Source organism: Gymnogyps californianus, chromosome 7 (assembly GCF_018139145.2).
Source record: "Gymnogyps californianus isolate 813 chromosome 7, ASM1813914v2, whole genome shotgun sequence".
NCBI lineage: Eukaryota > Metazoa > Chordata > Aves > Accipitriformes > Cathartidae > Gymnogyps > Gymnogyps californianus.
The window spans coordinates 43,166,223-43,190,626 of record NC_059477.1 but is presented as its reverse complement, the minus strand read 5'-3'; the positions used below and the strand labels follow the sequence as shown (position 1 = coordinate 43,190,626).

At 44.3% G+C, this 24,404-nt stretch overlaps 1 protein-coding gene across 1 annotated transcript in view; it reads right to left on the bottom strand.

Moving 5' to 3' along the window:
- The window catches only part of GALNT13 (polypeptide N-acetylgalactosaminyltransferase 13), a 151,891-nt gene that overhangs the window by 664 nt on the left and 126,823 nt on the right, over window positions 1-24,404 (bottom strand). The window contains exon 12 of the mRNA XM_050899548.1: window positions 12,447-12,581. Within this exon, the coding sequence (XP_050755505.1) occupies window positions 12,447-12,581 (135 nt within the window). The remainder of the gene's footprint in view (window positions 1-12,446; window positions 12,582-24,404) is intronic.

The window sequence follows — 24,404 nt, the reverse complement described above, 5'->3', positions numbered from 1 at the left end:
GTATTTCTGAGGAATGGGAGAGTCAGAAGGGAAAGAGGACTTATACTGAAGAAATAAATCATCTTCTGTTTGAAAGCATTGGGAGAACATGTTCATGAAGAGATCCAGGGAAGCTAAACATGAAGTTGTGTACTTAGATAAAACATGACAGGAACGTTGGCAGCTGAGCCGCAGGCGTTCTCTCCATCACTCCTCCGGGGTTGATCTGGGGGTGTTACACACAACATCACAGCAATTAAGCACACACCTTAAGCGCCTTTCCTAAGAAGTGTTGCATTTACCAATTTACTATTTCCTCAAAGGTCTTTCAGTTCCTGAAAAAAACGATTAAAACTGTACTATATGCAAACCTGCACATGCACCTGTATACAGGTTAAGGCAGCAGCAGTACGCCTGTGACAGAGCTGTGTAACCCATACGCTGCAAGAGGCAGGAGCCAGGGGAGTGCGATGCTGCAGCACAGCTCTGCTCCCTGTACAGCTGAAGACGAAGCTGAATCCGCGCTGGCAGGGCTGGGGACCGCCTCGCCGGATCCCCGCACGCCAGCCCAGCACCCCGTGCTCCCCCGGCCAGCGCTCAGAGCCCGGCTCCCAGAGGGGTTTTACTCCAGACAAGCCCTGCACGACTCCGGCAGAGCGCAACGGCTGTGCGCGGCACCTGCATCCATCGGTGGCCTTGCAAGCTCGGTATCAACTTCATACTTCTGAAGCAAACATCTGCGTTTGCTACTGATTCAGAAAATCGTGATTTTCGCCGTTGTTTAGTTTGTCCCCCAGTGTTTTAAAGATTGGTTCCTCTCCCTCCGCAGCCATAAGGCCATGCCACAGGTTTGGCAAGAGCAAACCCAGCGCGGGCGCCCGTCTCCTACCGCGAGACCAAGAGCCTTGCTCACAGGCTTCGGGTCCCTGCCCAGACCCGCTCCTCCTCTCTGCGCTGTTTGCTAAGGCAGACATAGCCACAGGGCAGTCTGCTGCCCGCTGCGGGACAGGTCCCGCACCAGCTCCGCTGCCCCACGGGATTGTATGGACTCTGTTCTTCCATTGCTTGTAAAAAGAGTCAAGCAACCTACACACGTAGGTTAATGCTCCAGGTAAAGTGGTCAAACAAGGTCTGAGCTGTTGTATAGCAGCTCCACAGGGATTATAACCCTGCCCCAACAAGAACAACCAGGGGAATAGGCGATTTCAGGACTGAAATCTTGTTTGCAGATCCTCCACTGGAGCAGAGACCAATTTTATGTCAAACACCATGCAAAGGAACAAACGGGGGAACGGGGATGGGCAGCAAAAATTCTGCAGTCTCCTGGAGGAGGGAGAAAGGACGAATCAAGCCCATGACAGCAGAGCCCGACCCGCAGCCTCGCAGCAGCAGCAGCAGCAGCAGCAGCAGCAGCAGCAGCAGCAGCAGCAGCACTGCAGAGGTCTCCTTCAAGACAGCGGCTGCCAGAGCGGCGGAGGCTGCTCGCTCCCTCGCACACACCTGCGAGTATAAATACTACTATACTATAATACAAACAATACTACCATAACTGAAGTTATGCAATATGCAAAAATGAAGTTATGCTAATAAACACCATTTGTGTATCTTCATATATTAAAAAAAAAAGACTGCTGTCTGGTGTTTCAATTAAACTGCTGGGAAACGCTAACACTCTGCCAACAACCGATGAGGTTTTATTATCCAAACATATACCTGCTCTGTTGCACTGTGTAATTTCACACTGCAGTTCATACCGGATTGCCATGTCACATATTAACACTCCTAATTTGTATTATGAATATTCTTTCAGTAGCTTGTCCCTAGAGATTCAGTCCTCAGTTTAAAACAAACTATTACGCAATTCTCAAAGAAAAGTCTGCATATATTACAACAAATCACCGAGGGGCCATTTGATATGCATTCAATGATGAATATGAGGCATTTTTTCCTCTAATTACAAGAGGAAAGAATTAGTAGTGCTAACAGAAGTAGCTTGTTTACTAAATAGAACTGCTCAAAGCATCACTGATTCTTCACTTACATTGTTTTAAGTGCAATTAAGCTGCTATCATTTTCTACTATAACCAGAAATGCAAACAAGTCTAAAAATGCTGCTGTTGCCTTCATCAGCTGTTCCCTTCGTATTCAGTGTACAATTTCATGCTAGATTACCATATCATTGGGATTTTCAACCGACTCATAAATTTTTTCCGTCTGTGTTCTATCATTATTTATGCTATTACAAAAAAGGTCTCGTTTGCTTGGAAAACAATTAATTACTAGGCAATATGATACTCATACAACCCGCCTAAAATCTGTATTTTACTCAAACGTGAGAACACACGCATGGGTGCAGAGCTAGCTGTACAGACATGCAGATGCACAGGAGCAAGCTCTGTAGTTTCCCGCTTACCAAATGTATGCAAATAATAGCTCTGATGAGTGCAGACTCTGCATACATTATGGCAAAATGATGGAGCACAGATCCTTTACTCCAGCATTGCTTTACGCTAGTGGTCATTACAGATAGCAGCAATACCAGCAGCTGCGGGAAGTTCTCTGTTTTAAAAAGCGACTTTTGCGAACGAAAGACACCAGCAAAATGCTGCTTGTGGCAGAGGAGGTACTCAGAAAAGGGGAAAAAAAGCCATTTCTGGAAATAGCCTGCGCAAGGCGTGCCTGCGCAGGGCAGGATGTCCCCCCGCGCGCCCACGCTGCCCGTGCTCGGCCCCCGGCTTTGCAGGCTGCCGACGCTCAGGCTGAAACTCCGCGTCCCCTGCCGAGCTCCTGCTGGCTACGGTTATTAGGGGTCTGCCGCTAACGAGAGCGGCTTTCACTTGATTTGCAATGGGATGCACTCGGACAGGAAGGTAACGTCGCTGGACTGGGGAGCAGATGAGAAATGAGGGCAACCCCAGCTCGTGTCCCTGCACGTGCGCTGCCCCATCGCTATCTGTTGCGTTACCCAGCAAAACTGTCCAGGAAAGAAGAACAGTAGTTGGCACGATATTTTGATTCCTTCAGTGATTAATATTTCCAAATTATCTGTTGATGTTTTGAAATTATCTGCGACTAATATCTCTAGGAGTGAATTACTTAAAATCGGGAATTTTCAAAATGAACGTTTCTGAAAAATATTATGCAATCGGCATTATTTATATGTCTTGGAACAGGGACCAAATCTTCAGCTGCTGCAAACAGTAACGATCATGTTGACATCAAGAGATCATGGAGGTAGCTCAAGACAGTTGAATTAATCTAAAATTAGTTATAATTAATAATAACTAACTAAACATATATAACATTATATATCTATACAATCATCTGCGAAAACAAGGAAGGAATTCAGTTGAGTTTAAGAGGAAGAGAAGGGAGAAGCATTTTCCTGGGAACAGCTTAAATCATTACATGTTATATTTGCTTTTTAATACCAACCTCCAACCGTTTGTTAAAGGAAATAGTCAGTGGGGCTGTAAAAAATGTTTCTAAAGACTTCCCGCCTTGTGTAGTTTCTTAGCATCCACGTCTGCAAGGGGCTGCCATTGCAAGCCTCCACCGTGGGACCACGGGTGCCATCCTCTATCCTGCTTAGTGTCAGGCACGACTGGGTGATTATATGAAGAAATGTGTGGGTCTGCATGACAGAAAAATGGTAAAAGTAAACAAAACCAGCAAAGACAAAGACAAACAAAGGAAAAAGCAACAGACTGATTAGACGTCCACAGCAGGGAAGCGGCTAAAGCTAAGAGCACTCTTATGGGAATTACCAATGGATAATTGTGCCCGTGAATACTCCGGTGTCAAAGTGTAGGCAAATTGCGCTAGCTTACACACACAGAACACATACAGAAATAGGCATATTCATGCACTAAGCTTTAGTTTCACAAAAAACGTCCTCACTGCTCTGCGTTGAGGGACCGGTCCACTTGAGACCCATTCACTTTACATTTTGCAATTTAGGCCTGAGTGTGCCTCTGAATCCTCCCCCCTACATACACATTGCCTTGTTGCAATCACGATTTCCCATTGCACAGCAAGATTTGGGCAGAGATGATGTTTCTACTGCAGTAATATCCTGTACGAAACGTCCTGAAGCCTACTTGAGCATTACTAAATTAAAAATACAATGAATTAAACGTTTACATATAAGGAGATAAGAATTATTTTGCCAACTACGCCTTCAGCTCTTCCTTCACCGTGCCAATACCAGGTAGATCGAGATGGAGGGGTGCTTTTATTTCCCGAAATTCTGCCCGAAGCTGCGGCAGCCAGCAGTCGGTATCCGATCGCGGCGGGTGCCGAGGGCTGGTGCTGCCTGGGCAGGCTGGGGATGCTCCTCCCGCATCCCGGCCCCGGCTGCTGCCCCCTCGCCTGCTCCTGCTCTGTGCTTTTGGTTTGGTAAGGGAAAAAGTAACGTACGTAATAAAGAGGCCACGAAAAATAGCAAGAACAAATGTCCTTAAAATGTCACTCTGAGTAACCAGCGCGAACGTCAATGCTTGTTTTGGTTTCATATGTATTATTGCTTCGTGTTCACTCCTGTCTGCTGTTCTTTTAAGGGAAAACAGACGTACATAAATAAATCACTTTGAAATGTAATGATCTCCCTGTATTGCATGTTTATATTATATTAAATGCCTAAATTTAGTAGATTCTTCACATGGGTATAAATAGTACTAAGCATTATTTTGGTAATCTGACCAGACTCTTTTCTCTGGTACCTGAGACAGACAGTTTAACTTAGGTACACCAGCAAGGCTGCACTGACTTCAGAAAATCGATAGTCATGGGTGCAAGAGGTCACTTGTCCCCTTCACTCATTTTATTAAACATTACTTTCTAAGAAGGTAATAAAAAAACCTGCAATGTTTTCCCTACTCATTTTTGAAGAACTAAGTCCTTTCAAATACATAGTAAGCAGACTGCAATTTATAGGAATAGTCAAGTTATTGGCCATAATCTCTTAGGGTAGAAGTTAGCAATAAGACTGCAATTTATAGGAATATTCAAACTATTAGCCATAATCTCTTAGGGTAGAAGTTAGTTTGACTACACCAGCTCCAGCTGGTCCCATAACTTTAAGAAGAGAAATAGTCTGTAATTGTTTGAAGGACGCAGACCAGTAGATGCGACACTGATGACGCAATGTGTGCTCATATCGTTTGTGAACAGAAATGAAAGATCGTTGAAGCACGCACCAGAAACAAGCCAGTTGTTCACACACATTGTGTCCGTGTGCTCAGGTGCTTCTCTGCCGCCCATCTTTACGCCGTACGTTGGGGAATGAGCCTTTTCTCTACTGATGTTCCCTGCTTTTCTCTACTGATGTTCGCCGTTCCCTAGCGAGCGCAGACGAAGCCGGGGGAGCGGGCAGGGACCCGCAGCGGCACCCCCCGGCTCGTGGGCGGGGGGATGCGCAGGGGGGCTCGGGGCTGCACGCACCTCCTGCTCCGCGGGCACCAGCATCCTCCCGCCCACACCACCGTCAGCATCCGCCTTCCATCAAATCACTTGTCTGACACGATATCCCTGAGTTATCAGTCTGACACATATATTCTGTATAAAACACGGGCAGCCTGACACCGTAGAGTGCCTACCTGAATAAATAAGGTTTGGCAGGTTGGAGTAGTATCTATGGAAAGGCACTAAGTCACGTCGCTTTTACACAGCACTGCTAGAGGAGCGAGCGAGATGCGCTATTCTAGGGTTTGGTACAGGGGTTGCAGTTGTTACCAAACTTACCTCAAAGCTATATTCCCATTTACCAGCATACTGATGGAAGGGAGGGGAAAAAAAAAAAAAGGAAATTGGAGTCAATCAGTGACTCAAGAAACATTTTTCTGAAGACCCTCATCTCTCCATCAATGCAAATTCAACAGCTTTGTACAGACACGGTGTTTAGTGACAAACAACAGTAATTACGCAAGATCAAACCCAGACGTCAATATTCACGCATGAGGAAGTGAAACTATTTTCTATCGGATGTGACATAGTTACAGCATTATTCTTTTCCTGACATCATTCGGGTGTGTTACACGTCATAAGATTTCACCACGCTGTGCGTGCTGAAATTTGCCTGGATGTCACTGGGCGACACAACGGGAGTCACCAGGTACGTGAGCACAGCCCCGGCCACGCTCCGCACGGCTTCCAGCCTCCACCTGATGGGTCTGTTTGGCAGCCAAACACCAGTTGTACGTAACTCCTGCAAAAATATCTCCACCAAGACCGGTGCCCCAACACAGGGGGAAAACAAACCAACAACTATTTAACAAAATTGGAAAAACGAGTTTCCGTAGACGAGCAAGATCACAGGCTGACAGAGCAACCCTGGCTCCAGCCCATCGTAACTCCCAGATTTTTTTCCTGCTGATCCGCTGCCTCCTTTCCCACCCGCATTCCAAAGCAAATAGCATTTATGCATTATAAAGCACACGCTGATAGGAAGCCTTTGAAAGCTGGGTAATTCTAACTTGGCACGTCCCATTGATACAGCTGATTTATAGAGCTGCCCTTGCAAGGTAATGGGCAGCTTGAGAAAGGGCCAGGAATCTTAATGTGCTGTTCAAGAAGTAGGAAAGCAAAGCATTGAAATTCAATAATGGAAGGCAATGGATTAAAAAAAAAAAAAAAGAGAAGGGGAAAAAAAAAAAAGAATTTCCTGCCAAGATGTAAAAACATTCAGAAAAAAGATGTTTCAAAATGTTGTAAACTACTATTGCCTAAGTGTTAAAAGCCATTTTGCATCAGACATGGGTAGAGCTGCACAGACTCGGGTCGCCTTCCTGGAAACAGCTCGTTCGGGTGATCTGCAGGCTGCAGCTCATCGCTGTTGTTGCTCCTGGTGACAGCAGGTTTCTTTATTTAGTGTTCCCTTAAATCCAGGCTATACCATTAACATTTTGTGCATATAAGGGATTCTTTTTAGACTATATAAATATTAATATCAATACCGGGCTTCTTTTTTTTTCTTCTACAGCTAATATCTAAAGTAATTTATCCCATTGGGTTAAGAAAAAGATGCAGCTCAGTGAAAACTGCCTTGTAGGAAAGAGCAGTGAGGCAAAAGGTGTAGGCAACCCCGCGCGACCCGTGGGGCCAGACCTGGCAGCCCCAGAGCCGCAGCCAGCGCCTCTAAATGCTTCAGCCAAACTGAAAAACAGAATTATCGAAAATCTGTTTGAACAACAAAAAAAACCCACTTCTTGATGGCAAACGATTTTGTTTCAACACAGACTTTCATTCCATGTAGATATTAAACTAGAATGCTTTATTAGAGTCTTTTAATTTGGGGCTTTGCAAAAAAAAAAAAAAAATTCAACTTGCTTTTTAAGTTTGATGTGAAATTTTCTCCATATTGCAAATTAAACAAAGAAGCAAGCAACAGGTTATTCGCACAAAGTTACCTGAATAGCTGTTCTTCTTACACCAACTCTCTCAATCAGCAAATGATGGTTCTATAGGCGCACCCGTCACTCAGACTGGATATTGCCGGGTTGCCACCACAGCCACAGCACACCCGTCCCGCCTACGGCTGCGAGCAACTCACCCGAAACCTTACGTCGTGATTTGATTGCAACTGCTCACAGCAGTAAAGCAGGACTCGCGCCAGGCAGCCCAGTCCCCGTCGTTTCCCTGTGAGTTTTTTGATCCAGGCGAGAAGCAGTTTTGTGTTTCTATTCCATTCTCTTTCTGCGTTTCTATTCTATTCTCCTATCGCCAAGCAGAAAGTTCAAAAAACTCATTTTTAAGGGTTTTTTGGAGAAAGGTGCAAGAATAATTTAGCTCTCTGACCATTCATCTAGTTACGTGACATGACAATAATCCCTGCAAATACCAACTTAAATTTAAATGTTTGCTTTCGTCAAGGTGAGAGCAATCATTTGGGAACTATGACGTTCCCTTCCATGCTTTGTAACTTACCTACCTTTTTTAATTTTTAAAACCATGTCATTTTCTTCAATGATGTTTTTCAGTGACACAACCTGTGGCAATCTGCTAATATTCAGTATCTCCTCAGTCACAACTGCTTTTGCTTAATTAAAAAGTATCTAAACTCAGTTCTGTGGTGTTTTCGGTTTTTTTTTCCAAAAGGTGTACAAACCCTGACAAGTACTGTGTTATTTATATGACCCATAAAGACACCACCATCATTTTAACTCTACGAGATACAATGCAAAATACTCTGTTCCCATTCAATAACTCTGGGACATGCAGCGACCAACTGATTTATCTCCGTTATCAGCTGCTTTATCTCAGTTATCAGCTGATAATCCAACAGGTTCACGGCAATTTTAAGCGACACAATTCACACGGGAAGAGGTTTTTTTTAAGATATTAGACGCTTTGGAGAAGCTTACTACACACCCACCTGTACGTCTGACCGCCTCATCCCTAAGAGCAGATCCTCTGAACAAGAATAACACAAACCCGGGTTTCTGGCGGAATAGCAAAAATCGCGTTTCCAGCCGCCCAGGAGCCCGTGAATTCTGGGCCTGGCTGGAAACGCCGCTTCTGCCTCCCGCGCTGGAAGCAGGTGAAGTCCAACACAGAAGTCCAACAGTATAACACCTCCTTGCTGGGCCCATACCTCCCCCACGGCTTGTTCTTCAGGGGGGTGTGGGGGGAAATTTATAATTTTCTTCGAGATTAATCAAAATAATTACTTTAGAACTATTTCCCGCATAGGAAAACCAGGTCTCTTCCTCCTTTACGTGACTTTTCCCAAGAGAACGGTAGCCACGGTGCACTTCTGACAGCAGACGTATGGGCTACAGCGACCACTGCTGCAAACTCTGTATTTCTGAGTATTTTAATCCCGCTTTATTCCCCTTGGGATCTCTTTCTCACCTTCTTTCAGGTCATGTCACCTCTTGCACTAAAAAAGCTTGGGGTGAATCCAGCACCCCTGAAGGCAAAGGCCCAGTGCTGAAGCTGGGGTCAATATCTAATTTCTCTCAGCTCTGCCAAGAGTAGCTCTGTTTTGACCCAAAACACGAATGCCAGTTCTTGTCCTCTCCTTCAGCACGGGATTTTCTGTTCTGACAAACCGCCTGATACCTTTGCATCGCTATTTTCTTCCAGTGTTTCAAGTTAGCTTGCATCTCAAGTGCAAGTAAAAATGTATTAATAATTCTAAGTGTTAAAAGCATTTAGCACAAATTCAGACACTTTTGGTAGGAGAAAATGAGAAAAGGGCCTTTTTGAATAGCCTGCGTCAAAAGAATTGAATCTGACACTTTCACAAACAGGTATGAAAACGTTTGAGATTTACCTTTCTTATCACCACAAAACCTTCTCAGCTCCTTGTTTATTTTTGAAAAAAATATAAATGCTAGGAATATCTAAGAGAACTGTAATATTATTAAGGTATGTATAAACTCTTGGAAAAGACTTTCTATGATTTTTAAATATATTATATATTTAAATACCATAATTTAAACTAAACTAGAAGTTTATAGAAGATTTAATAACAGTATGTAAATCAAAGAGAATTGTCTGAAAATCTCCATTGAGAAATCCCTTTCTATGATTACTTACATCTCTCATTGTACCTCCAGACGTGGCCAAGGCACTGCTGTCCATTACCAAGCCTTAACTCCTAAATACCGTTAACAGGAGGAGGGATGCGGTCTGTAACCACCATACAACACCCAGAAATCACCTCCATTCAACTTCTGAATGAGCAAAGAAATGTAAAAATGAGTGCAATTTCGCTGGAAAAACAAAGGAATGCACACAAGTGCTTCAGGCAACGTGTTGCAACTGTTTCGCTGGGGGGAAAAAAAAAAATTGAAAAAATCACAAGCCAGTTTTTTTCTCAGGGAAAAAATATAACATTTAGGTATGTGTTTGCATACTGCACACAGGTATGTATTTGGAGGCTTCCCGCAATGTTCAGACATCACCAGGCAGCAAAACTGAACCAAGGCTGCATGAGCGAAGCGCCCTTCCCACGCAGCGGAGCAGGGGACCAGGGCTCAGCACCCCTCCGCACAGCCAGCCCCCCTGCAATGCTCAGGTACTACTGCTGAGGGTGGGTTAATACACTAATAAACATGTCAGAAATACCACTACGGTCATCAAAGGGAAGCTTGCAAGCTGAAGTCTGAATGTTCACAGAGTAGAACTGTTAACAAAAATATTCTTGTCAATAAATAGAAAGGTACATAATGCAATGGCGATGTTCTATATGCAGAACAGACAGCAAACCCCTTGTCTCGGAGATCCCTTATATAAAAAAATCGTGTATTTCTTTTTTATGAGCTCCATCTAATGGTCGATTTTGTTTTTACACAGCTGCTTAGAAATTTTCCATTGTGGATCTCTTATGCTAAACTTAAGACAAAAACCCAGCATGTTTCCAATGTTAAAAGTAAAGGGGAGCATATCTGGCTGAAAGAAATTCAGCTTTTCACGCAGAAAGGTGAAAGCAGCTATTTCTATGAAATGTGGAAATACTTTTTAAAAGACTACACGTTCTTTTAAATACATCGGTATTTTTCTACCTTTGCAGTCAGGGAAACACGCCAATACTAATCTGGCATTTCTAAACTGAGACTAGCAGAGCCGTGGAAGCGCAGACCCGTGTTAAAACTCAGCTCAGCGGGGAAATTCATTTGCAGTAGCTTGCGCCCCAAATATTCAAAGGAAAGCGACTGGCAGTATAATTCTTTTTATCAGGAAGGATTGCTCTCTACTCTTCCGGCAGAGAAAGAGCGTTTTGCGAGGAACCTTGCCCTGGGGCTCGTGCGTGGCTATCGAACAGTGCCTGATACTGGGGAAAGGGGAGAGCTGGGGTGGGAGCGAGAGCATCCCCCAGCCTGCGGATTCTAGCGGAGAGCTGAAATACAGCCTTGCTTTCTGTGCTATTTGTGCTCAGCTAGGACTGGGCTGTTGCAGCACATAAAAATAGTATTAAAAATATTTTTAAAATTAATATTTATTCAGAATTTATCATTTAAGGTATTGCTGAGATAAACTTGAAATATTCCAATTTAAGAGTCTGAAAGCCTGATATTTTAAGGTGTTATACTTTAAAACAGTGAACCACGCGTGCCAGTGGGCAGAGGGTGCTGCTGCTGAGCTATGAACAGGAGCGAAAGCGCATGCGGCATCAAGGGGTGTCAGACCCAGTGAGACCCCCCAGGACCACTCCAGATATAACCAAAAAGCCACACTGGACCCAAGCAGAGACCTGCCTGGATTTACTCGGGGCAACCAAGAGCAAGGAGACATTGACTCCCTGCACAGGCTGAGTACACCCTGCCCGTTGTGTTTGGTGACGTTTAATTTCCTACGGAGACGGATGACGAACCTGCGACACCGACTCCATGTCCTCGGCCACTGGTCAGCACTAGGCTCCTTAGCTTCTATTTAAAACAATCCAAAAACTGATTAAAAATCAATTATCATCTGCTTGCAGGAATGAAACGAAGAAGGATATAAGATCTTAAATCTCAGGTGTTAATTGCAGGCATGAACATCCTCAAAAATGCCTAAAAATTATCAAAATGTACATGCATTATGTGTAAGAAGAAAAAGAATCTTCTTTATTAAAGAGAAAATTGGTTTAAATTCAAATGTTGAACTCAAGAATGTATCAAAAGTTACCAAATAAATTGCACCTCAACAGTAAGTATCGTCGTCGTTTTTCTACTTGGCAGTTCAGTATTATGCAGTGGCAGGTTTGTATGGTTTTTTCTTACCGTAACATAATCAGAAAGATCCTATCTTGAAGAAAATGCTAATACCTTTGTGTGAATTTCACCATGCAAAACTGCGCGTTCACATTTCAAAGCAAAAGCTTAAAATGAATGTTTTAATTTTCATCTGCTGTTTCCTGTCTCATTTAAAAAGAAGAATTATTCGGCCATGAAATACCGAGATATTTACACATATTTTGTATTAATTTTACAACCTCTCCATAAGCCCCCAAATTTCTTCAAACTGCACTCCCTCTCAAAACCCAGAAGGAGCCACCTCCCATCCCGTGGTAGCGTCAAGCTAAACAAGCGACTGGTATACAGAAAATGATTAAACACAATTGAAAAGCAGAGGCCGTAATCTTTAAGAGCCAGCATAAATAAACTGGAAAAACTTTAACTAAACAAGAAATAAATCTCGTTTTCTACTTCATTCATATAAAAAATGCAAAATACTTCTTTAAGTTTGTAAGAATGCAAGACAACGCCAGCTCCTAGAAATGAGGTTTTTTTAAACAATAATTGACTTTTTCACCCCTCTAGAGACAAATTTTGTGGAAACGCAATTTAAAACCCCTCTGCTGGTTAGGTGAATTACTTTGCAGTCCTGAGTCTGGACCGTGGCAGGAGACACTACCGGCACATCGTGTCACCAAGCTTCCCACCCCTCTGATACGGCCAGAGTCTATCGAGAACAAACTCCTGGCTCTAAGGCTGCAGCCGCCCGGCGAGCGCGGGTGCTATCAGTGAAGCCTCGGGTACCTCGGCATCGTACTCCCAGAGCTGGTTCCCTCTCATGTGGTGGCACTTCAGCATGACGACGGGGCCGTTCAGCCTCGACACGTCCAGGCACAAGTCGTCCGTGCGGATCTCTTTGTCAGCAGTGTAAGAAAACACCTGGAAACAGAAAACGATTGCAGTGACAAAGAGTTAGCCAAAGTCCTTACCAACTGCTGGTTCGGAATATACACATAATTTGCACTCCAGTGGAGCAGAACTACTTTCTTCTCCAAACATTGAGGCGGTGCCTTGGATTTCACGAGAGTTTCATGCACGTTTCTCGGCTGGTGAATGTCTGTTGTACATAAGAGAAGGAATATCACGTTTAGGAAAAGCAATTTTGTGGGACCAAGCCCAGGAATCACCCAGGCATACACTCAGTTTTACCTCCTGGGAATTCTACAGAAGCATGTAATTGTCATCAGTGTCTTCAGGAGAAATTTCACAGATCTTTTAATACAACAGATAAACCAAGCCCATCATTGGAAGAATCCAAACTTTCCTAAACTAAGTCTTCCTCCTAGTATCTACCTTAACTTTGGGTGCCAAGGATTATCTATGTTAAAGATTCATATGCATGAATATTTCAGAAATATCGGGTCACTGAATAAAATGAGGAAATAAATTAAGACACGAGAGAACGCTCCCTCAACACACTTCTATCAAACCAGTTATAAGTTTCGGAGGGATTGTTTAACTGAACGCCTCCCGCGAGGAGCCAGCTGGACAAAACCCCAGGCTGTGATCGACCTCTTTCCCGAACACGTGCACAATAAGGATTTGTTCCTTTACGGTAACTAAATACGAATACATGAGATGGTCTCACTGTGTTGCAGGGTCGCCAAGGCAGTGCAGGTTGTGGGTGAAGCCGCTGAGGCCCTGCAGCAGGCTCCAGGCTGATGGGGAAGCACGCTCAACTAGGTCTCGACGCTTTGCGGGTGGGTTTGGGAGCCGGCGAAGCGCTAAATAACTTTGACTGAAGTTCCCTGCTAACTTTAATCTGCCATGGGGTCTCCAGCCATCCCTCCTGCACGCTCCTCACCAGCCACACAAGGAGCGAGGTCCGCTGCCTGGAGAGGGATGAAAATGTGGAGACCACAGGAGAAGGGGGAGGAAAGGAAGGAAGCTGGTAGAGAACTGCAAGTATTTACACTAAATTACGTGGCCTGGACACACAAGGAAGCACCTCTCTGCTCCTAACCCACTGCTCACAACCTCCGTAATGCTGCTGGCCCCAGCACGAAAGCTCCTGAAATGGCCTTAGGAAACAGGCTTGGGTCTGTACTGCCTCACGCTTTCCTTGCAGAAAGTCCTTTTCTTAGCAAAAAGTGAATTATTTCCGTTCTGTCCCCTCTCCTCAGCAGAAGGAGACGGGAGAGCAGAGCCTCAGCCTGTCCACCAGCATCCCCCATCCCAGTACAAACAGCCAGCATCTGGTCTGCCGCTGGAGCCGCAGGGCTGCAGTACCACTGCGGTGGAAACAGAAATAGGAGAAAGTTTGCAGTTAATAAAATAATGGCAAGACCATGATGAATGATAGAATTATGACGTCCCATTCAGGTTCTGATGAGGATAAATCTGTATCTACACCTGCAACAGAGAAATGGCCCTGTCAAAAATATGCAAAATATTCACTTAGGTAGCAATGCTTGAATTAACAGAGAAATATAATAAAAGCACAGAGAGACAGAGCGTGTGGACAAACACTTCCGTTACTTGGTGATTTCAGAGTTCCTATACAACCCGTTCCTCTTGTAAAAGGACTACCGTATAATTAAAAGAGCCGAGACCGAGATCTGAACTACAAATAACGCAGTGCCCCAGGGGATGTCTGTCCATTGAGACTTCCAGTGAAACATTAAATTGTACTCAAGGAAGAAGAATCAATCAAGCAGCAAACAAAAACCTTTCCAGTGAATTAAGCAGAGGGCGGGTGATACCACGTCACTTGGAAACGCGACGCTTGGCAGTGGTGCACTAGTAAAGGAAATTCTCCCCGTGTAACCCTTAAAGCCTATATGCTGCACAAAGCAGCCAAGGGAATAAAGGCAAGGATTTTGAGGTTAGAGGTTCAGAGAAATCTTTCAGAGCAATGATGGAATATGAAACCAGCATGCCGAGGCAGCAGTGGAGCAGCCAGGTCCAAATCAAAGCCGTGAGGGAGAGGAAGAGCTGCTAGGATCAGCAGTCTTTCCATTTTCCAAATTTCTTATTCGCCGCTCACCAGCCACTTGTCTGGGTGAAAATCTAGGATCCAAAGGTACGGCAAAGCACCAGCCGCCTTTTGCATTTATCCATCCAGTGATAAATCACCGAGATCAAATCTGAGGTTCTCAAAGCGTTGCTTTCACTTAAAAACCCGTCAGCCACAGGCCAGCACTCGGGCTTCTCTCCTGTGCCAAGAGAGACTTTCAACTATCAGCCCGCCAGTGCTCTGCTGAGATCACACTCCGAAGCGCGTTGTCCTTTTGGAAGGAGGTGAAATGAGTCCACGTCACATCAAAAATTCCACTTTGTGTTCCTATGGATATTTTCTGGGTTTCCCTTCCCCACTTTTCTGTGTGCAAAAGCAAGTCCCAAAGCCTTTAAAAACCCCATATAACCTCAGCCAAGGTGCTGGGAATTCCGGGTATGTACTAGCTCACTCGGTTACATTCTGGAAGTATTTAGAAAAGGGAATTTGTAGCTGAGGGCTGACCGAGGAGGAGACACGGGTGTCATTTTGAAAAGCAGCTCTAACTGTGTCCATCTCCGGCAAATCTCAGCAAGAACTAAAGCATTCACAGGTACTCAAGTATGTTGAAAACATTGCTTCTGCTGCCATGCCTTTAAATTTTCAAATTCATACAAGCTGTCACACATGCACTTCCCAAGTTTCAGTTTGTGTCCTGAATCTGCGTGTTTTTTCCGACTATTTTTTTTTAATAGAAAGATGTCTGCCTACACCTTGTCCCTGGTAAGTAAAAACCAAGCACTGATGAAAAAGGTTGACATTTGATCAGACTGATTACTGGTTTGTTTTGTAGAGGTCCGACAGATGTACATCCTCCTGATCGGATAGGCTGGTATTAGCACATCAGGCTGAGTTCATGGAAGTGCATAAGGTTACCAAAAAAAAAAAAAAAATCAGGATCAGTTGTGAGGTTTCTTCAAAAAAGGCACAAGAGCAGTCTACGTTCTGGACTAAACTGAAATCTGAAGGCTTTAGAAACAGATTATTCAACTGTTTATGACCTTCTCATTTATACCAACATCTGAAAGTTCTTCTCAAAATAAAACAATGTAACAACAAAAGCAACCTTCTTCATTCATTCATCCAGACCTCCGAAAATCCCCTTCCAGTACATTGTTTTGAAATTATTTTTTGAATAATAAGCACAGAAGTCAAGAAAGAAGAAACTTTGGGTCAAAAAGACTATTGGTGCTATAACATTAAGCTGTGTTATCTCTAAATATATATGTATATAAAAATATATACATAAAAATATATACCTATTTGTTGGGAGAGATATGTATCTATTTGTTGGGGGAGAGAAAGATCATGTAGTTGAGGTATTCAAGACCTGGGCTAAACCAACCATTATTCAAAACCAGATACCATAATAATGTTCAGCTACCAAGCTACCATAATTTATGTCCAATAACAAAACCTTTGGGGGGACTTTGTTTTTCCTTTTAAACACCTTCAACAAAAAATCTTACTTACTGGTAGAATACTGGACTTATTTGCTTGCCGCCATGCTGTATCTGGAACAAGAAAGATGGCCAAATAATCTAATAATCTGAAAATCACTGATCTCATTTGTAGCACAAAGTATCTCTCACTCAAAGTAGTCTGGGTTCAAGAATCACTCATATGAGTATATTGTACAGATATTTCATCTTTTACTATGCTCATTATTATGAGATTTATTCACTACCAGTTATTCCGAAGCAACTTCTAACTTTAATTTTCAACTTATTTGTGTGGTTTTTTTACATTAAACATATTTGCAGCAGGCATTTTCTTCGAGCCTCAGAGACATGTTTTCAGCCTCAGAGAGATGTTTTCTTCTGTGCTTTACAGAAAGCAAATACTTGTATTTTGAAATGTATTTCCATTTGCATATTTCTTTTTCCTCTCATCTTTGATAATTGCAATACACTGTTCCATTATATCTTTTGAAAGACTAAGTGATGTCTGAATTGACAATTACAGAAGACGGGTTTGAAAAACATGCCGTCTTAAGACAGAAAAATGAATGCTAATTAAGACGGTGTAAAATTATCAGGCTAGCATTTTGCTACCATCCATATTAATTATAGATATAATTATATTAATGTCATATAAAAATAGAGGGTGAGGAACATGTTGCATTTGATAGCTAATTAAATAGTATATTTCACACCACACATTGCAGCGCAAGACAGGAAAGGACTTCCCAAGCAGGAATCCAGACTTCTGCTACCATAGGCGCCCATGTTTTGGGGACGTGATGGACCTCCCTGCCAAGCATCGGCGGGGAGCCCAGGCTGGCTACCCAGGGCCTGGGGCAACACGCCTGCTTCAAACATCAGGCTGGTGCAAAGCCCGAGGACCAGCACGGAGCGAGATCCCGGGAGCTGCTCCGGGGGCTCAGCAGCACATTCACAGACACGAGTTATTCCCTACTGCTCGCAGACCCGTCAGCACCAACCTATTGCGTCTTTTTACTGGGCTGCCATTTATTTACTAACACATGGGCTGCTGAGGCGTGTTGTCCCTTGCTTTTCTTCTGCAGCTGTCCCCAAGGGCTGGTGGCACTCGTCGTGGCCAGCCTTCCCCTGCAGCCGTGCGGGAGCTTTGGGTCTGGCCGGAGAAGAGCGGTCCTGCCGGGCAGGAGAAGGGGATGCTCCATCACCAGGAGGAAAGTTCCTGGGCAAGAGCTGCTCCCTGAGACCTGTGGGTGTTTGCCTGGTTGCTTAATCCCAGTCAGCTTTCCAAAAGAGGTTAAGCAAGTCCCTAACGCATTTGAAGTAGACGCTACTAAAGTAGGCACTAATAAAGTCTCCAGAATGACAAAACACAAAATATTCTCACAACTGACGCAGCACTTTTCTATACAGACACAGAGGTACTTTCACTCTCTTCCGCTTTTTGTGGAGCTGATCAAAACGAAAAGGAATCGAGTATTTTCCACCAACACCCTGTCTTTCATAGAATCACACAATGGTTTGGGTTGGAAGGGACCTTAAAGATCATCCAATTCCAACCCCCCAGTTCCAACACCTTCCACTAGACCAGGTTGCTCAAAGCCCCATCCAACCTGGCCTTGAACACTTCCAGGGATGGATGGGGCATCCACAACTTCTCTGGGCAGCCTGTGCCAGTGCCTCACCACCTCACAGTGAAGAACTTCTTCCTTGCCTCTGATCTAAATCTCCCCTCTTTCAGTTTAAAGCCGTTACCCCTTGTCCTGTCACTACACGCTGTTGTAGAAAGTCCCTCCCCATCTTTCCTGTAGCCCCTTTAGGTACTGGCAGGCTGCTATAAGGTCTCCCCGGAGCCTTCTCTTCTCCAGGCTGAACAACCCCAACTCTCTCAGCCTGTCTTCATGGCAGAGGTGCTCCAGCCCCCTGATCATCTTCGTGGCCTCCTCTGGACTCGCTCCAACATAACGCCTGCAATCCTGATATAGACAGATTTATCACCTATGTGCAGTAGCAGGTTTTTATAGGAGTTAATGTATTTTGCATTTATTTTTTGTTAATATCCTTTATTAATACATTTCCATACAGCATGTTTAGAGGCAGAAGTAAGCCCTATAAAGCCAAAGCCCCCTTAAAGCCAATGCTTGGGACTGAGACATCAGCCAGACTGAACGGAGAGGGACGCCTCACGTATCACTGACAATTTCATTACCTCTCTCATGTTAAAAGGAACTAACGAAGTATTCCTCCTGATAAAAGTCTGAGAAACTAATCCGTTTGTTCAGCACCAATAAAGTGCCAAGCAACATCATTAACTGGAAATCAGTCGAGGGGTCAATACAAATCTGTAGCTATTTTTTTATATACATGTATGTATATGGGCTGCAATAGCCCATGGCCAGAATTTTCCTTTCCTGTTATTTGGTTGACCTTTTCTTTGGAAAACAGTCAGCCAGGGTACTTTGTCAACTCTTAAGAAGTCTAATACTGAGAATATTGTTCATAAACCTCTATTTTATACTTCATTATCTGGAACTGAATCTTGAGGATGCATCTGTGCAATCAAGGAAGAAGTCCGCCATGCAATAAAGACAGTTATAAACTGGACATAACTAAGTACAGGAAAATCTAATTTATTCTGACAACCATTTTAACTGTCTACTGAACTCCCAAAGGTAAATTTTGAATTCTCCTTTCATAATTGATTTAAAATATTCTAATAAAAGCTACAAGGAAAGCACTTTTCCTCTCCTCCTGAAACTGTTTACACGTTGAACGTTGAAAGTCACCTTAGGCAAAACAGGTGAATGGAAGCCGATTCCCCTCCCACCCAAAAAAGATCCAGGACTCTCACAGTTAAATTGCCAGTTAAGTCACTTTTGGGGGCAAGGACTTGGATATTTTGCCTCTTCACTGAAATCTTGCCTTTATCAAGGCCAGCCCATCACTTAAACATTTTAGCATCTGAACAAATCCCAAACAGCCAGGCAGAAAAGGCACCTCACAAACTCCGGCCGTCTCTGCATTTCCATCGAAGGGGACTTTTTGGAAGATTGGTGTTCAACAGGCAAGTCCATCCCTTGCCAGAGAGCAACTGCATTAACTCTTTGGAGGAAAAACCACCCAGTTCCAACACTCCACTATACAAAGAACAGCTCTTTAGGAAAGGAAAAACAAAAAAAAAATCTGATTTTTATTCCTACTTGTGTAGTATGCAGTCTAATCATAGGAAAAGAAATGCGTGTATGCTTTCTTCCCTTCCCCAGAAGCTCCTGTAGTATCCGGCCACTGCTGGGGACTGGATACTCATCAGGCTCACTTCGGCAGAGAACAGCAATTTCTGTGGCAACAGCCCTTCAGAGATCCAGCCCTTCATCCGGAGCCTTTGGATTGGACATATCCAGCCCCGTTTTAATCCCAGATGATTTACAGAACAGGTTTTACTTTTTGCTACTCTAACGGTTTCTTTTCACCCTGAAGGAAGATATTTAAACTAAACCCACACAAACACACCAAGACAGCGCATCCCACCAGGAGGATATTAAATCTCATCAAGGGCCAATGCTCAGTTTATTGGCTGACCTGAAGACGTGCCCAGCTCGGAGCCCCTGAATAGCTCACGAGTTTCCCTGGGGCCACTCTGGAAGCAGGGATCAGCTTTATTTCTAAAAAAGAGGTTACGCCAAGATCTTTAATGCCATGAAAGCAACTCATCCCATCCCACAGACAGTCATCTAAATCTGTGGATGACAGAGACACTGCCAAGCCAGAAGTGACTTTCACGTTTTGGAACGTTCGTATAGAACTTGTTCTCAACCTCTGACCACCAGTGCCAAGAATTTATTTAACCTGGTGCTCAGCCCTAAGGAGAGAAACACTGTATTTCAGAGTGATTCCCCATAATCCAGAGAAACACTGTGATTACCACCAGCTATCACAGGCAATGCAGTCAATAGCAGGAACTACACTAAATGGTCAATGTAATAAAAATAAAATAGAAGAACAGAAAACTGGGTGGCAGCATCTACCGGGGACACGTGCAGCAACAACAGTGGGGATCTGCAGGGAACGCTTTGGTTTAGTGAGGTTTCCAAGGGTTGCTAAGGAACTCGGTTTTATCGCCTTCAGAAAACGGCACTGGGAAACACCCTGGCGTCACCCCTTGGTGCTGATGGCAAGCACACCTTCCCGATATTCAAACCTTTGTCCTCCACCGCAGAATCCTTTGTCCTTTTCTAAACCACTGTTCTTCTACAGGGGTTTCAGGTGCCTCCAGCATTTTGCACAGGAACTGCAAAAGATCTGATTTTTGGCTCCACAGGGGTGGGGTGGGGGGATTTGTGGGGTTTTTTTGTGTGTTTGTTTTGTATTGGGTGGTGGGGTTTTGGTTGGTTTTTTTTTTCTTTTTTTTTCAGATAGCTGTCACTTCATAAAGGATGGCTACCTACACATCTGCAACAAAAAGCTGTCGTTGCTTCCAGGATCTCAGAGTGTTCATTGTGCTGTGCCAAATTCACACGTCTTAGCAGGTACAGCAAACACTCGGATTCCGCATTTTATCTACCCAGGCTTCATTACTGCAACGTTACACATCTAATGCTAGTTTTCCCGCATTCCCTGGTGACTATTTCTGCCAATTTAAAGCAGCAGCAATTCAGTTTTTCCATAGACTCTAAAAAGAAGGCATTATTCTCATTCTGATTGTGCTAAATAAAAGATACTGTTATTTAACATGCAGGCACGGCTCCTTTGTTCCCTATTAATCACAGTTATTGTAACGGTGCTGAAGACCACCGAGGGCTCCATTGTGCTGCATCCTGAGCAAATCCAGAGTGTCAGACAGTTCCTGCCCCAAAGGTTTATCATCACCTCAATCCATAAGAATGATGTAAAGTCTGCAAGGGGAATCACATCTCAGCAAAATGGACTAACAAAATACAAGCAATAACTAGTTTTATTCAGAATGGGTCTGTTTAGAAGATGAAAAGCTACACAGGAAGCCAAGTTAGGGAAAACAGGAGATTGCAGAAGGTGAAAAAGGCAGAAAGAGCAAAGAAGGGCTAAGTTACTTTCTGGTAACCACTTACGAAATCTAGTATTTACCTAAGATACTACTATTAATAAAATCAAAGCACTGAAATCATAAAGTCTGTAATGGGTGCTGTGTTTCCTTATCCAGTGAGCTCTCTAAGGAGATTATTTGGTTTGAGATCAGCTGCACAAGTACCGCTCAACTCCTCTTCTTGTGCATAACTTGTATCAGTCGCATGAAGAAATGTCTAATTGTCACCAAGCTAAAGGTTTTGTTCTGTTCAATCTTGTGCATAAAACGCTTTCAGATGACTTACTGAACAGCTGTGGTGGATGAATTAGCTACCTAAAAATGTAAAATGTGATTCCTGCATCAGCCTTCCGTGGCCGAAGTGCGAGCTGTGATCAGATGGCTCTGCTGGCGTCAACAGCAAGTCCACCCTGCTCGCTGTCAGGGTATCTATCGCCTGCCTCTCTCTCCTTCTGACCTGGCAGCGACATTAATACAGGAAAAAGCACTCTTTATAACCTACTGAAAACGCAGGCCTTCCATTACAGAAACCTCTCACGAGTCAGGCAGCTCACACATTTCTCTCCATTCCCAGTAGTAAGCAAAGTATCATAGCATACCAAAAAATTCTTACCGAGCGAGAGTTTATAAATTATTTTTCTACATACCGCTACACAGAAAGTGCTCATGTTTGAAAGGCATTTGAAAATACACACATTTACTGTGAGCGGGGAAAAAATGGAAACTCTGAAAAAGAACAGTTTCTGAAAGACCCATTATTTAGAGCCAACTGGGGAAAAAAAACCCCTCTGACAACCCTTATTATGTGTGCTGGGTGTTTTTTTGAACTATCAGTGAGTACCGAGCCTGAACTTTCCATATAAAACATTGCCAGAAGGGAGTCATGTTCCCCTGGCACATTTACTAAAACATGTAAAACATTCTGTTCATTCTGATCTCGCCCTGCAACAGCTGCCCCAGGTAAGTTCACGCCCGGCAAAATCCTGGCTGATGCAATCCCACGTTCATTCAAAGTGAATCCTGACAAACCACTCCCCATCCTGCGGGAACCACAACGTCCTTTCCAGAAAGTCCTTCTCCCACGCAGAGCTGCCAGGCACACAAGATGCCGACAGCCTCGGCAGCCGGTAAATCGAGGCCGGGAGCCCTGAGCCGCCCGGAGAGAGGTTTTTGCATGAAGCAAGTTTCTTCCACTTGCCAGCTCAGCCCTCCGTGCTCGGGGACTTGGTGCAGGCTGTAAAATACTGAAAAATCCCCCAGACTGTCGCCTCTGCTGGGGCTCTGAGTGCCCGCTGGGACCCCGAGCAGGAGCCGCAGGGCTGCCGTCGCGGCGCAGGATGCTGAGAAACAGCAACGTGGTCGTAGCCACGCTACTGCTTACGCTTTGCTCTGCTATTCTTATCGGTACGGAAGAACCACCACGGTATTTATCTAGAGGAAACAGAAGGAAAAAGCAGCCCCTTTCAGGTATCGCCTTCGTTGGTCTCAGGCTTACAGGCAGCTTCGCATCAGCCAGGCTCCTTGCTAAGGAAAGGCAGGGAGCGTGCTTTGACAACGGAGTTGACATCCACGCTGCTACCAAAACGCTCTTACCACTCCAGGCTTCCCACGGCTGCTCTCTTGGGCACGCTGAGAGCAAACCGAGAAGCAGATGGCAGCGTGTGACGGCACAGATGACCCGTGCAGGAGGGACCATGGGGCCGCACCGGCTAAGCAGGGAGCACCGCAGGACCCTTCTTGGGGCTTTGCAACACCACGGCCACCACGAAGGTGCGCTTGCTGCTTTCCTGATAGCATTTTGCTGACAAAAAGCGGCTTCATCGCTATACCTAGCACAACTGAAGCTCCAGACAGGAGAAAAGGCATAGGTGTTAAACAGCAAAAAAAAAAAAAAAAAAAAAAAAAAGAAAAGGCAATGTGTTTGTTGTTTCGTTTGCTCTTCAGCAGCCGAGAGGAGGGCGGCTGCTGACCCATCCTCGCTCCTCCAGCGACCGCAGCCGCGCCGGCAGCCCTGCTCTCCCCAGCGCAGCCTGCCCTGCAGCGCTTCTGCGATACACCTGCAGCCCAACTGTGAACCTGCAGAATTCCCCAGCCCTTCTTTTTAATAATAGCCCCCTCCTGCCCGTGTGGGATCGCATGATTTGATTATCCTTACGAACAGAGGCCCGACGCTCCCGGTAACTGCGGTAACAGATGACATTCCCATGGTAACGCATTAAAAGCCTAACCGGTATGCCCATCAGGACGACTGTAGGCAGGAAAAACAGACGACTGTTTCACCCTCTGCCAGGCCATCGAAAGGAACAAATCTCCTCCAAAATACCACAAAACCAGAAGTCAGCTGTGGGGGAAAAAAAGGCGTGAGATTGATGGGTCATCCCCCTCTGTCTGAGGCTGGAAAGCAGGATAATATTTTTTTCACACCATTCACCCGCAGTCAGCGCTCTCTTTAATCAGGAGTCAGCCTCGGGTACCTTCCTCCTGAAAAACATCATTCCCGGAGTACGTTAATACCGCGACCCCAGGAGATACATGCACAAACCTGATATTCTGGCCCCTAAAGCCATACCCCACCGCAGCTCATCTGAGGACAGGCTTTGCATTTTTTTCCCTCCACACAGAGTAAAGAAAACAGTTCTAAGATTGCATTTAACTGCATTAGGAGATTCATAGTATTCATTTTAAAGGTCATTAATAGTCACCAGGTCCTAACCGAGTTAGGATAATCTGAAATATCCATGTCAACGTAACAACAAATCCTCCACAGTTTTATACTCTGAGAACAATTCTCACATGAAGGGCCTCAAGTAACACGTTTCATTTTTCTTAATTTTTTACAGAAATTCATATTTTTAGAATCTTGTTATCTTTAAGTCCTTTAAAACACTGTGATAGCTGTGAGATATTTGCCCCTGCCTCAAGCTGGATCACACCCATGCATCTTGCTCGGCTCTAATGAGCTAGGTATTATTCTTGCTTCATTTTCATTCTGAAGTAGTTTTGTTCCTCAGCTATTTCTGTAACCATACAACCCCCCACCCCCAGCATTTACGTGTCTTTGCTCAGTTCTGATTTCTCATTAGAGCAGAATTTAATAAAGATAACTTTTAATGGGAGTTGTGTATGAGCACTAAAGGATGAATAATGTTCCGCATGTAGGTCAGGTCTTCCTAGCAAAAACTCCACCAGATCACAGATATTGCTCTTTG